The 14589-nt window shown below is 42.2% G+C and overlaps 1 protein-coding gene across 2 annotated transcripts; it reads right to left on the bottom strand.

The window, feature by feature from the left end:
• Window positions 1–221: 221 nt before the first annotated feature.
• Window positions 222–3754, bottom strand: RPS27L (ribosomal protein S27 like). 2 transcript variants are annotated; one of them, XM_004421664.3, is made up of 4 exons: window positions 3591–3754; window positions 2600–2708; window positions 1812–1922; window positions 222–419 (listed from the first exon to the last, which is right to left on the bottom strand). In XM_004421664.3, exons 1-4 carry the CDS (start codon window positions 3594–3596, stop codon window positions 391–393), a joined length of 255 nt encoding a protein of 84 aa, XP_004421721.1. In that variant the 5' UTR covers window positions 3597–3754; the 3' UTR covers window positions 222–390. The 2 variants fall into 2 exon arrangements, with proteins under 2 accessions (XP_004421721.1, XP_087284307.1); XM_087428181.1 differs by lacking the exon at window positions 3591–3754 and adding an exon at window positions 3077–3095.
• Window positions 3755–14589: the final 10835 nt, after the last annotated feature.

Here is a 14589-nt window from a genome sequence, read left to right on the forward strand (position 1 = left end):
CCCAGTAGATAGTTGTACATCATAGTTTCACATCCTTCTAGTTGCTGTACGTGGGACGTGGCCTCAGCATGGCTGGAGAAGCGGTGCGTCGGTGCACGCCTGGGATCCGAACTCCACCAGGGATCCGAACTCGGGCCGCCAGCAGCAGAGCGCACACACTTAACCGCTAAGCCACGGGGCCGGCCCTCACACATACTTTTAAGAAAAGGAAAAAGGGAGAATTTGCCCATAATCAAAACTTTATTGAAAAACTGACACCAAAATAGGAAATCACTGTTGTATACCTTACAAAATTAAACATAATTACATTATCTTGGTAAATTAACTAGAATTACTGAACTGATAAGGCTTTCTGCGATGTAACACAAATTCAGGAAGTTGTGTGGATCACTAGTGTTGCTTTCTTCTAAATGAACACCCTGCAAAAGAATCAAGAAAGCATATTAAACACTAGTCTAGTCTATCTTTGCTATATTTTTAATGACAAAAAGTACGTTTTAAGCAAAAAACTAAAGTTTAAGGAATATTACATTAATATTCATATATGGGTTATTTATTCTTTTATACCAGAAATTTGCTATAATAAATCTTTTATATTTGAATTTACTCTGATGTGACTATAACTGTCACTCGTTTCTCAAATGCTATAATGGAGTTTAAGACCACAAGCCTGAATTCAACAGTTAAAATTTTAATGTAAGCTGTCAAAGATGCAATCTTAATTTTTAGGAATTATTCTGCATTATTTTCTCAAGAAAATAATTTTGATTAGAGTTCTTTTCAGATCTACTAGGAAAACTCTGGTACAGATACACCCTATTAATCATATGTCAGCACAAAATTCCAAGATCACAGCAGGATATAAAGGTTACAGAAATCTTGCAACGAGACTTTTAAGAGCAATACTGCATTTAATATCATATGCTGACTTTATACTTAGATCTCACCAGGTCACACCAAATAGATCTCAGATTTGTTGCCAATCCCCTTATAACTCTTCCAGTGAGAACAGCAAGGACTCACAGCTCCCCAAAATATCACAAGCAAATTTCAAATATCATTATGGAATTATAAATCTACAAGTACTACTACAGAAAACAATATACATAATTATTATTTTTTTCTTACTGCATAAGAAGTGAAAGAGGAATTAAAATTGGGTTTTTATATTAACCATTAAATGGGTGCTCACAGAAATCAAACCTGGCATTTTAATTAGTTATCCGTCACACAGCTAGCAATGATAAAAACTGTCTTAAGTCATAGGTACCAAATACATATGAAACAAAATATTTACAAGAGAAATTTTAAAATCCTATGGTTTAAAAAATCACATGTCGGGGATGGCCTGGTGATGGAGTGGTTCAAGTTCCGCACACTCCATTCTGGTGGCCCGGGTTCACAGGTTCAGATCCTAGGTGCAGACCTACTCCACTCATCAGCCATGCTGTGGAAGCATCCCACAGACAAAATAGAGGGAGACTGGCACAGATGTTAGCTCAGGGCTAATCTTCCTCAAGCAATAAAAAAAAAAAAATCCATATGTCCTATTGTATGTAGTTCTTTTCTCCTTTCTGAATTATTTAATATTCCAAGTTAAGCAAACTAAGTGACTAAATACAATAGAATGAGGTGTTCCAAATTAAGAAAAATAATAGTTAAAGGAATTCTTCACAAGGTCAAGAGTATAAACTTATCCATTGAACAGAGCACACAATGAAAGATAAAATTATTTTGGTAATCATGAATTTAAGATTTCTTTTAAACTGGTTTTTTCTCATCACTGCATTAGAAAATACTAAATGATATACCTTCTGTGAGTCTGGCCTTTCCTCCTGTCGGCTGGCACAACACTGTTGAACAACCTACACAAAGAACCACTGTCTGAGCATGGCTGAAAACCGTGGTAATCTTGTAGCAACCTAAAAAAAGGGCAATGTATAAGTGAAAAGCAGAAGAAAATACAGCACTTGTTCAACATATTTCTAGTAAAGACTTTGTAAAAGATTAAAAACTTAAGTACTGTGCAATAGCAAGCCACATGTGTAACTCAAACTTTTCTAGTAGCCACGTTAAAAAAAAATTTAAAAAAGAACCAGCAGGTGAAATTAAATATATTTTATTGAACTCAATATTTCCAAAATATTATCATTCCACCATGTAACCAAATGATTTTTTTTCTGCTACATCTTCAAAATCCAGCATATATTTTACACAGAGACTATTTCCATTTTGACTAGCCATATTTCAAGTGCTCAGCAGACACATATGGCTAACGGCCACCATACTAGGCAGCACAGCTTTACACTTTAAAGAATCAATCTACTTTTCATTGCATCATGAAAAGAAAACTCATCTGAACAGCTTAAAGACTTAGTCAAATGTCATATCGCCTTTGGGGTCCCATCTTCACTGTCCCTTCAAATGTTTCTACAATAGTTTGAATACGTTTATTATGAAAATGTCCCTTATGATATTTCCAATTCCGTAATCGCACTTCTACTCAACAGAGAGTCCTAATGTATCTAAGTATACACACCACACTAGCAATCCCTATAGAAATTTTCCTTGGGAAGGGAATTAAGATTTAAAATTTTACCTGGACATTTTACATCCATAAAATAAGAATTTGGACTTTGAACTAGCCGTTTCTTTTTATGTTTTTTCTTTTCCTCTTCCAAGGACGGATGGAGTAAATCTCTAGCCAACTGAATAAAAAAGCATATTATTACTACTAGAATGAAACCACAATGCTGGCAGACTTAACTATACGTGAATTATACATGCAAAAACAAGAATAACAGTCATACTCGGCAGAGGCAACACTTCAGATGTTATTTTTTTAAGCCTGTTAACTTTTTCATCAATACTTTTTATAATGTTTGCGTCCTCCAAGTCCCGGTAAAAGGGCTCTTTGAAGATCAGGAAGCATATGGTAAGCATATGGTAACCCTGTTCCTCTTTCCGCAACTGAATAATAGTCTCCAATGAAAACAAAACTGTGATGCTAAGTAAGAACCTGACCCCGTCCCTGCCCCGCTCAGAGTAGAAATCGCTGAGAGAGACCCGAGAATACCGACGCCGGGGCGATTTCCGCCCCCAGGGTTCAACATCTGATCTGACTTGAACTCTGAGCCGCTGGGCCGTGACCGTCCTCGATGTAATATGTAAGACAGTTTTTAAAAAGGAAATAAGCAGGAAATCGCTTCCTAGAGGAGGCAGAGGGGGTGAGAACACGAAGCGCAAGGAGAGCAAGACGACTCCAAAGACCACAGCTTCCCGAGCGCCCACAAAACAAGAGCGCTGAGTTAAGTCACCCGAGGAGCTGTCCCCTCCTAGCCAGCGACTCCAGATCTCAGCCCAGGGCGGGCCGGGTCCTCCCGCTCCACGCCCATGCAGGGCTGACACGCCGCTCTGCCCGGGCAAGTCCCGACAAGTCCGCCACGCGCGAAGGAGCTGCGCGATCCGAGCCGCCGAGCCGTGTTCGGCAGGGAGCCCCACGGGCCCGCGGAGTCGTTGGGCTAACCAGTCCCCTGGACCCTCGACAGAGAAGCCCACACAAACCCGAAGCCCGAAAGTAAACAACTCACAGGCATGTTGACGCTTTCGCAACCCCAGACCGTCCAGATCTCTAAGGCGACACCCTAGCGAACAGCATGCGCTAGGGCGGCGCGGCATCAACTTCCGGGATAGAGGAGGCTGGGAGGAGTGGAGCGGCGGAGCGGCGGCGGTGGGCCAGTCCGCTCTAGGCCCTCCTCTCGGTGGTGGGGGGGGATGGCTCCGGCCGGTCCGCAAATCCCAGAGGAAGGGGACTGTGAGGGTCGCGGCCCCGCGAACCTAAAGGTCTCCAGGGTTGGGGCCGCTCGTCTTCGAGCTCCGCACTGGACCTGCCCGGCTGCGAAGCCGCCTCGGGTTTAGGCCGCGGAGAGGGAGCGCCGGCGTCTGCCCCGGGCCGGGGGCATCGCGGAACCGCGCGGGCCGACCCGGACGGGCACTCTGGGCCGCTCGTTCAGTGTCCGGCCACGCCCGTCCGCTCTCGGTTCGCTGTGCGGCCTTTGCCACCCACTCTTCTCTGTCCTTTTGTGTATTAAAAGCAATATTATTAATTAAAACTAGTAATATGTGCCAAAACAGGCTCGTATACTTGTGCATCCAGCTTCCAAGATACCGCTTATTAAGTTCTTTGCGGGATGCGGCTGTGCCTTGAAAAAGTTTTTAAAAGCACCGATTTGTTGCCGTGCTTAAGTCACCATAAGACCACTTCCTGCCCTCCGAGGATTATGCGTGCTTTCCAGAGCAGACGGCTCAGGCCTGAAAAAACGGCGTGTCACCGATAGCCAGACATGAAATATCTTTGATGAGGAGGACAAGCGCTTGAGGAATGGGTGTGCGCAAGTGTGATCGAAAGCTAAGAAATCAGGGAGACGCTCGACCAGAAAATTGTGCTAGATAGACGTTCTCAATCACCTTTTATTTCTCTTTGCAAAAATAATAAGTGTATTCTACACATTTTGGAAAATGCAGAAAAATAGAAGAAAATTAAAATTACCATCCAGAGATAAACATTGTTAACATTCTGACCTATATCCTTCCAAACATTTTTTATTCACTTGCATATAGGTTTGTTTTGGGTTTGGGTTTTATATAATTGGTATCATCTTGTGCATATTCTTTTTTAGACTTTATTCCCCCCCCACTTACCATATAATGAACATTGCTCCATGTTACTACATATTTTCTTACATTATGAGTTTTAATGGGCATGTAGCGTTCATTGTATGAATATATCCCCTTTCATCTGCACACTAAACTGGAATTAAGTTTGGGTTTTTAAATATTTAATATTTTAAATATTAATAAATATTAAATATTTTCAGTCAGATAAGTATATAGAATAATACAATTATGTAGGCAGAATAATGGTCCCCAAAGACTTCAATGTCCTAATCCCCATGACCTGTAGTTACATGGCAAGTAGAATTAAAGTTGCTAATTAGCTGGTTTTAAATAGGAAAATTATCCTGGATTATCTGGGTAGGCCCAATGTAATCACAAGGGTCCTTAAAAGTGGAAGAGGAAGACCGATAAAGAGAAAGAGATGGAGTGACAAGGGTCTGAGAGATGCTACGTTGCTGGCTTTGAAAATGGAAAGAGAGGCCATGAGCCAAAGAATGTAGGCAGCCTCTAGAAGTTGGAAAAGGCAAGGAAATGGACTCTCCTAGAGCCTCCAGAAGGAACACAGTCCTGCCAGCACCTCAGTTTTAACCCAGTGAGACCCTGGTCAGGCTTGGAACTACAGAACTGTAAGATAACAAATTTGTGTTGTTTTAAGCCACCAACTCTACGGTAATTTGTTACAGCTACAATGGAAAATTAATACAATAATGAAGACCCATGTACGCACCAGCCAACTCTGTCAAATCTTAACATTCAATACTCCTTCTTTCTAATTTTTCACTATTAAAATAACACTGATGTAAACATTCTTGTAGATAAGTCTTTGTATACATCCTTGATTATTTACTTAAGATAAATTCCTGGAGAAGGAATTGCTGAGTCAAAAGTTAAGCACATCTTAAGGTTTATAATGTAAACTGCCAAATTACCCTCCAGTAAATTCAAACCAATTTACATTCCAGATGTAAATGTTCGAGAATGCCCCTTTCTTTGCACCCTTGACAGTACTGGATATCATGGTTTTCCCTGTCTAGTCAATCCAGAAGAACTACATGGTATTTTGTCATACTTCAGTATGGTTTTAATTAATATTTTTCATATGCTTATTGGCCATTAGCACTTTTCTATTGGGATGATCATCTATTTCTTCCTTATGTATCCCTCTATATTAAGGATATTAAACATTGATCACATATGCTGCAAATATTTTCCTAACTTGTTGTTTCATATTAATTTTATTTTTTGGTGATTTTAAAATCATACATAAATATTTAATTATATATATACATATATATATTTCAAACCTATTGGTTTTTCCTTTCTGCTATTATGTTTAGATAGGCCTTGGCCACTTTAGGATCAGCTAAATATTTGCCAGACTTTCTTCTAATTCTTTTGTTGTGATGTTTATTCTTTAACTTTTTAATTAACGTGGAATTTATTTTGGCGCTTGATGTGTAGTATTTCTCAGAACAGCTTCTAGTGATCAGGCCTAGTTATTGCTTCATTTTCTTAGGCAATGCCCCGTACAGTGTCAGAACCCTCCAACTTCCGAGACACTGTGGTAGCGTGAGAAATGAAAGTCTTAGCATCAAGAAGACCTGGACTCTATTTATAATTTTGCCTCTTCCTCCAAAACTCAGTTCCTCCTAAAATGTCTCCAGGACCTTGCACTGATGGCAGATAAAAGGACATGCAGACAGATGCAGTGACCCAGAGTCCCTCCACCTTCCAGCCTGCTCTCAGGGATCCTGCAGGAGGAGCTCCCACCTGGCTTCCCACAAAGAACCATGAGTTCTGTTTACTGCCTGAGAACTCTCCAGCTGTTTTATCTGGCCAGGTTTGAGAAGGTGCTGCTGAACTCTCCTGTCAGCACCTGGCTCCCTTCACCTCAGGGTGTGCAGCCATCTCCTCTTCCTTCTCCTTTTACCAACTTCGGACACTGGGAAAACTCACAGGTGTTTGGCTTAAGCCAAACCCAACTGGCACATATTTCAAGCTGGCCAAGACCAGTTCTAAATAGGTCAGATCCCCACTTTCCCCTGGGTTGGAGTTCCTCAGGCTGTGCCCTTCTTTTCCTAGAAAGATGGTCAGAGGTTTAGTTTAGTTTTATTTTTAAGAAATTCAAGAGTGTGCGGTGGGGCCCTAAAGATAACTTTTCACATGCCTGCTTGTTAAAGTATTTTTCTCAGATGCTCAGAGCAATCTATGTCATCAGCAAACTATAAGAAGCCTGCATTCTTTTTCTCTTCCCTCTGTTGTCCACCTGTTGGCACATTTCAAAGCACGTGTGGCTTATTCTCAACACATTCCTGAAATCAGCAGCAACTTCTGACAGTCCACCTCTTCTCTGCACACAAGTTCTCCAAAAGGGTCAAACTATTGTCCCAAAAGCTCCATTGTAGGGATCAAAATCTATCTGTCATGCATGAGGATATTTGACACTCTCAGGTAAGCTCCCATCTATAAGGGGTAAGAATCTCAGCTGCAAACTCTGCTGTTACTTTCTTTATTTTCCAAACCAACTTAATTTCTGACTGAGGCTGAGCCCCCATTGGGCTGATACTACAGACTGAATGTTTGTGTTTCGCCAAAATTCATATGATTAATCCTAACCCCCAATGTGATGGTATCAGGAGGTGGGGCCTTTGGGAGGTGGTTAGGTCATCAGGGTGACGCCCTCATGAATGGGTGCTATTAGTGCCATTATAAAAGAGGCCCAGAGAGCCCCCTCACTCCTTCTGCCATGTAAGGACACAGTGAGAAGACTGCTGTCTATGAACCAGAAAGGGGGCTCTCACCAGACACCAAATCTACTGATCTTGGACTTCCTAGTCTCCAGAACTGTGAGAAATAAATGCCTGTTGTTTAAGCCGCTGAATATATAGTATTTTGCTATAGCAGCCTGAACATATTAAGCCAGCTGGCCTGGGAGAATATTTCACCTCATTCTTGGGGATTGTGCTAGGTTTTCTGCAGGTGTCCCTCACCTGATCTGCTCTCCATCCTTCGCCCTGCTCTGTGCCCAGGAGGCTGACTTTGATGTGCTGCATAAGCTGGGTTCTCTTGCCCTCTGATTTCTAGCTGGGATGGGCCAATGGGAGGCATCAGTAGGAAATCACAGAGTGGGAGACGAGCAGTTTTGGCGTACTTACTTCCCTGGACCTGTCGTTGATGGGCATTTTCTCCCAAGTGGCTGTGTTTCTCTAAAGGAACAGTTCCTTCAGGTGTCCATTTCCTACAGCTCTGGTGGGATTCCAGTCACCACTTCCTCCCCTTTTAGCCAACCTTGTAAATAGTCCCTACATGAAGCTATCTTCAGTTACCCCTTTTGGGTGTGCCATCTGTCATCTGCCAAGACCCTGACATGGGGATCCCCTGTCAGGATGTGCTCCTCCTCAGCCTGGAAGGCTTTGCAGATGGGGTCCATCTGCTCCTCAGTCATCAATCCAACCGGGACACTGTAGGGATTTCCATTGTTGCTGGCTGTGCAACCCTTCAAGTTTAACAGGTCATGCTTGAGATGGATGTGGGAATCTTAAGGGAGACGGCCTTAGGGCCCTAGCCATGCAGATCTTTGCCACTTTGTGCACCAGCAGCATTGGGATCACCTAGGAACATTTTGGAAATGCAGACTCTCAGGCCCCACCCCAGACCTACTGAGTCAGAATCTGCATATTAATAAGATCCCCTGGGCATTCGTGTCCACATCCCAGTGTGAGAAGTACTGGCCTAGATACGCCACACTTGCCATTCTCTCTGGAGTCTTCCTACCCTCCCCGTGGGGCTGTCAGGAACCCAGATTCCTACTTCTCCAGGGTAACAAATCAAAGATATTTTCCTAGATTAGAGCAGGGAAGCCCCTCTTCCCCTGCTTCTCCAAGATATTTTGTTCATTCCAATAAATCTCATTCTGTCTTACCATGTCCAGGAACCCTTTAAGTCAATGATCCTCAAACTTGGTTGCACATTAGAATCACCAAAGGAGCATCCTAGGTGAATTAAATTAGAGTATTTGTGGGTGGGACCCAGACGGTAGTAGTTTTTAAAACTCCCCAGGTGATTCCATGAGGAGCCAAGGCTGAGCACTACTGCTATAATTTCTCCAGGGGGCTCAAAATTTTCAAAAGCAAATCCCAGAAAGAACTACAGGCTACTCCTGCTTAAAGGTAGAAAGAGGAAAAAATACAAAGAGAGGAAAATTATTCATTAATATTCAAAATAACCAGGTGAGATCTCCCAGCACTGTCTTGCCCGCCTTGATGATCAGGTCTCCAGTCTGCTCTTCGTCTCTCTGGCTATTGCTTCCTGCAAACCTCGCGCTATCTGCCTGAATCTCTAGGGAAGAAAGTGAGCTACTTAGAGGCCAGGTGCTCACTCAAACTTCATTGTCTTCCCACAGCTCATAGTAAACATAGTTTATGAAGATGCCTGAGGTCAGCAAAAAATAATGCAAATGTAATCTCTCCCTTTTCTAACTCCTGCAGCACTCATTGCCTATGTTAATTATCTCTCAGTAACCACTGCTATCTTGTGTAGTGTTTCTTTTTATGCTCTTGTACTGCAGTTTCACTTTCCTTGTGTCTATGTCTTCTCTTCTCTAAAAGTCCATAGGCTTCTTAAGATCAAGTGTTGGTCTCATCTCCTTCCATGCCTAGTACAGTGCATAATAAGCACGGGAATATGTCCATTGAGGGCCATACTCAACGTAACTGACTTGATGGTCATTCTTTGAGGACTAACTATTCTGCCTCTGGTTTATCCAGAACTGTTCTTTTCTGCTTGTAACTTCTTGATACATGCCTTTGGTCTTTCCTCTGCCTCAACTTGGTGTGATGAAAAGACAAAAGACAACTGAATTCTGAATTCTAAACCTCAGTTAACTTGTTTCCAAAATTGGGAAAATAATTCTAAGTCATTGTAGGGTTAATGAGATACTATAGTGAGCTCTTCCCTTGGAAAGTGTGTACAGGCAAAATAAATGAAAATCATTCTGTTTTCTCATTAGATAAAAGCTGATTAAAAGGCTAATGGGTCAAAGGGCTCAAAGTATTAAGAAGAATGGTGCTCTATTTGTTCACATTAAAAAACTTATTCAACTATTTATGGAATGTCTGCTATACACAAAGCAGTAGTCAATGTAAACCCTGTTTCCTAGAAGCACAGAAACTTTTCAACTCTAATAGCCACTTAACCTCTTTAAGTTGTTTCCCCATCTGTAAAGTGAAAATATTTATACCTATTTCATAACCTTATATGAAGATAAAATGAGATAATGCTTGTAAAGTGCATAGTATACTGCAAGTGCTCAATAAATGCCAACTGTAATTGCTAGAGCTTGTTGATGATATAGAAATCACTTGGCATTGGAATCAAGCTCATGGTAATTTCCCGCATAAGGACTTGTAAAATGCAGTGTTTTTAGAACAGTTCTGCCTTAAGGAAGATTATGAATACGTTCCATCTGCAGAAAATACTTGCTGGAGTCTTACCTTTGAATTGAAAGCTGAGCAATCGTTCTTTCAAAATCCAATAGGTGGCACAAGGAGCCACTTGCAGTGCAGGACAAGGACTGGCCAGCAGAGAGCTTTATCTTCCCCTTTCCAGAGGGCCTTTGTCTTGGACATGTCTTCCTAGTCTGTTACACAGTCACTCCATAAGTAGCTGTGCATAATAGACTCTTGAAATATACAGACCATAGTTATTATGGGTTTTCCTAAAGAAGAGATGTGGCCTAGAAGGCAGTGGAGAGTGAGTCTAGTCCTCCTCAAATATTTTCCCCTATATATTCCACTTATCTGACACTAGTTAACTGTATTAAACTATTTAAATTCCAAATTGCCCTTACATGAACATTAAATACCATTGGCTCTAAATCTATTTTTTATAGAGACATATAGTCCAAAAATATAGTAGAAAGTCTGTCATCATTCTTAATCGTGCCAGCCCTGTAGTCATTGAGTAGCATAGACTCTAAAGCAGGGGAGCACTGGGAAGTAAACTGCGGGGGGAGAGTTGTGTTGCTGGTCTGTAGGGTTTGCTAATTTCCATAAATGTTTCCACCATGGACACTTTCAAGTATTAAGATAAAGTCGCTTTAAACAGAGTATGGAAGAGATGAGCACAATCTCCTGATCAGGTAATGCCAAAGTCTTATTTTAGGAATATTTCCATTATCATCAGAACTGCTAGGGCCGGCCCCGTGGCTTAGCGGTTAAGTGCGCGCGCTCCAATACTGGCGGCCCGGGTTTGGATCCCGGGCGCGCACCAACGCACCGCTTCTCTGGCCATGCTGTGGCCGCATCCCACATACAGCAACTAGAAGGATGTGCGACTATGACATACAACTATCTACTGGGGCTTTGGGGGAAAAAAAAGGAGGATTGGCAATAGATGTTAGCTCAGAGCCGGTCTTCCTCAGCAAAAAGAGGAGGATTAGCATGGATGTTAGCTCAGGGCTGATCTTCCTCACACAAAAAATAATAATAAAAAGAACTGCTAGTAAAATACCCATATTGATGATTTGGGGCTTCCTTTTCTCTTTCCTCTGACCAAAAAGCAGAGAACAGGAATGAAAAGCAGGAGAAAAGATGGACTATTAGACTAGCCAAACTGGATGACTGGCCTTAAATAAAGAAGAGTTGTCCTTCTTGATCACTGTACCTACCTGAGCACAACACATACAGAGGAAGAGCTCTATAAGACATTGCTCTCTGACTTGCTAATAAAGAGGTAATTTATTAAATATAGAATTTCAGGTTAGCAAGGGACAACACTCCAATTTTAGACAGCTCTAATTGTTCCTTATATCATGTCAAAATCTGCTTTCTTTGAACTTAAATTCACTTATTGATGTTCTGGCCTAGGAAGAGAACATAGAAAATACATGTCATTCATTTTCCAGATGACAGCCTGAGAGCTAGTTGAAGATGGTGTTTCATCTCCTCTTAGGCTTTACTTCTCCAGGATGAATATCACGGGCTCCTACAAACAGTACTTGCAATTTCTCATCACCTTTTTCACATTTCTCTGGACATGCTTTAATTTGCCCATATCCCTCGTAAAATAGGCCCAACGACTGAACACATTGCCAGCTCAGAATCATAGGAAGCCATTAACTTGTCTTGTTCTGATCATCATATGTGTATCAATACAGCCCAATACCACGTAAGCTTTTTTGGCAATACAATGGCATCACACTATTGATTTTTATATAAACTTATAGCTGACTAAAATCCTAAGTCTTTTTAACTGTTCTTAAACCTCATATAACTGCATTTTAAGAAATCTAAGTCCAGTGAATATACTAAAAACCATTGAATCCACCCTTTAAATCGGTGGATGGAATGATATGTGAATTATATTGCAATAAAGCCGTTAAAAAATATAAGTGCAGGAAAGAAAGACATGTATTTTATTAAATACTAAATTTTATATTTTATTAAATTACTACTAAATTTTGCCAAACACATTATTTCATATAATCCTTTTGGGTTCTAGAGGAATTAAGAAACTTGTGCAAGTGGAGGAGCAAGGATTTGAACCCAGGTCTGCTCAGGTTGCCTATGCTCATGTTATGCTCATTCCACCACACCACACTACTTCTCTGTCACCCTGCTGCATGCTAGGCTTTGTGATTGGTGCCCAGCTGAAGTTAGTGGGAGGAGGTCTGCCAGGCAGGCAGAGCTTCAGGACCACGTGGACCCTCAGAGTAGTAATAGGTGAGATGGTGTTTTAGAGAGAATCAGGGTTAGAAAGTTCTAGAAGGTAGCAAAAGGTACGTGTCGCATAAGTGGAGCAAATATGATTATTGGTAGTGTTAAAAGTAGGGGTAGTGGAGTGGTGGGGAGATGTTGGGAAGAACAATGTGAATGACCCAACTGGCAGTGTGGGTAAGACAGGACAACGGGTAGGTAGCAAGCTCCCAGCTTGGTCTGCATTCAGGTGCGTTACCTGGGGAAAATAGATGTAAGCAAATTAGAGTCTTGATTTTGAAGAGACTAGGGTCCTGGTCAGATTATGGAGGCAGGGGCTGAAGCCTGAGGAATTAAGGATTTAGGTCCTGCTACAGGGAATCAGAACTGAGACTCGATGCCAAGGTGAAGGCAGAAGCCCAGAGGCCAGAACCAGGGCACAGCAGGGCAAGTCACAAGATAACCTGTGTCCCCTGAACTACTGAAACAGTGCTCCTTGAAGACTTCAGCTGGAGATGAGATTTGCCCCTGAATCTGGGGCAGGGCCAAAGCTATGGATGAGCGTCAAGTGGCCCGCAATGGTGACTGACAGATCCTTAGAAGAGACCACTGCCTATCTAGTTGTTTTGTGTGTGTGTGGTTGTTTTCCTGCAACATGTATGACCAATGACAGCCACAGGTACACATACCCCTGTAGAAGTATTCAGGGTTAGACAAAATTCTGGGCATGCCGTCTATAATGCCACCTGCTTCCCTACTACACAAGAAAGTGTATCAGGAAGTGACTAAGAGAGAACATTGTTTCAGGAATAACTATGAATCTGTTCCATTCGATTTTATCATCAGCAAAAATTACTTGTGTACGTGTCTGATTTTGGCAGGCCAGTGTGATGGGACCACCCAGGGGGGCATCACCAGGCAGACCCTGCCTGTGCAACCAGAACCCCTGGTTTAGCCTCTCTCTCGGTGCCAACCCACTCCCTTAGGCAAGGCTCCTTGGGTTTCATGTAATAGATACATCTTAAGCTTGCCTGAGCTAAAATGAAGAGGCTACTGGATGTGGGCCAGGGCAGGAAGAACAACTGGGCCTCATGTGGGTCAGAACAAAGCCCTGGGACGCCACTGGGAATGGAGACAGCTATTCTCCTGCCACCTCCTTTTTTCTCTCAGGGGTGACCTGGTTTCTCATCTTTACTTTCTGACACTGTTTCAGTCTCCTCTCCCTACATCCCAGTTTTTTCTGCCTCCCAGAGCACATGGTGAAGATGGCCACGCCAGTTCCCTGTTATATGCTGTCCTAGTTCCAGGGCCAATAGTGACTGACCAGAAGGCCAGTGTCCCAATTCCAGATGCCCTGGAGAGAGAATCTGGTTGTCTCAGCTTGGGTCAGGAGTGTCTACTCCAATCATCTGTGGGCACTTAGGGTGATAGTCACTCCTGGGGCCCACCCCTATGGAAGGGGTTGGGGGAAGGTCTTAGGAAAGGAGGTGTAGACTGAACGGAGACCCTGTAAGGCGCTTACTCCCTGCAAACTGTTGTCATTACTGTCTTTGGCAAGGCAGCCAGCAGTCTAAGTCCTCCTCTTCAGGCTGCCTCACTATTGCTCTGCCTTCTCCCTGAAACATTGAACATTAGCTGGACATAGCTTGTTAACTGGAAACACGTTCTTCATGAACTTCAGCAAATTGGCGACGAATGTATGCAACAAAAACATTTTTTTCATATAGAATAATCAAATCTAGGGACCACACGTTGAGGGGAGAAACCTGTTTAAAGACATACCAAATACATTGGAACTGAGCGCATTTATAAGGACCCACATTGCCTAACAATATGTTTTACAACCAACAAAATTACTTATGCATAAGCACCAGTAATTAATGTGCAAAATGTCTTTTTAACTAGCCCTCAAATTATGTCTGAATGAGAACTATCTTATTCATACTTCAAGTATCCGAAGAATAAAATACAAAATCGGGGCTAGAAGTAGAAAATCTGGAGGTTCTGACCTAAATGGGTTTCTGCTTCAGATTTATAAGGCAGTATTAAAGGAATTATGGGGCAGGTTGTTAAATCTGAAGGCTATACTCCTAGGCTCTGAGAGCAACCAAGACTCTTTTCCCTACAATAGATGATGATGATGATGATGATGATGGTGACAATGACAACAATGATGATGATATTATCTGAGCATTTATTTCATGCCAGACACTGTGCT

The sequence above is a fragment of the Ceratotherium simum genome, chromosome 3 (assembly GCF_057802395.1).
Source record: "Ceratotherium simum simum isolate JZ-2026a chromosome 3, ASM5780239v1, whole genome shotgun sequence".
Classification (NCBI taxonomy): Eukaryota; Metazoa; Chordata; class Mammalia; order Perissodactyla; family Rhinocerotidae; genus Ceratotherium; species Ceratotherium simum.

Coding starts and splice junctions, on each gene's coding strand:
- RPS27L (XM_004421664.3), bottom strand. Junction 1,923..2,599: donor TATGGATGTAAAATGTCCAG/GTAAAATTTTAA, acceptor CCCTTTTTTTAG/GTTGCTACAAGATTACCACG. Junction 420..1,811: donor AAAGGCCAGACTCACAGAAG/GTATATCATTTA, acceptor ATTCTTTTGCAG/GGTGTTCATTTAGAAGAAAG.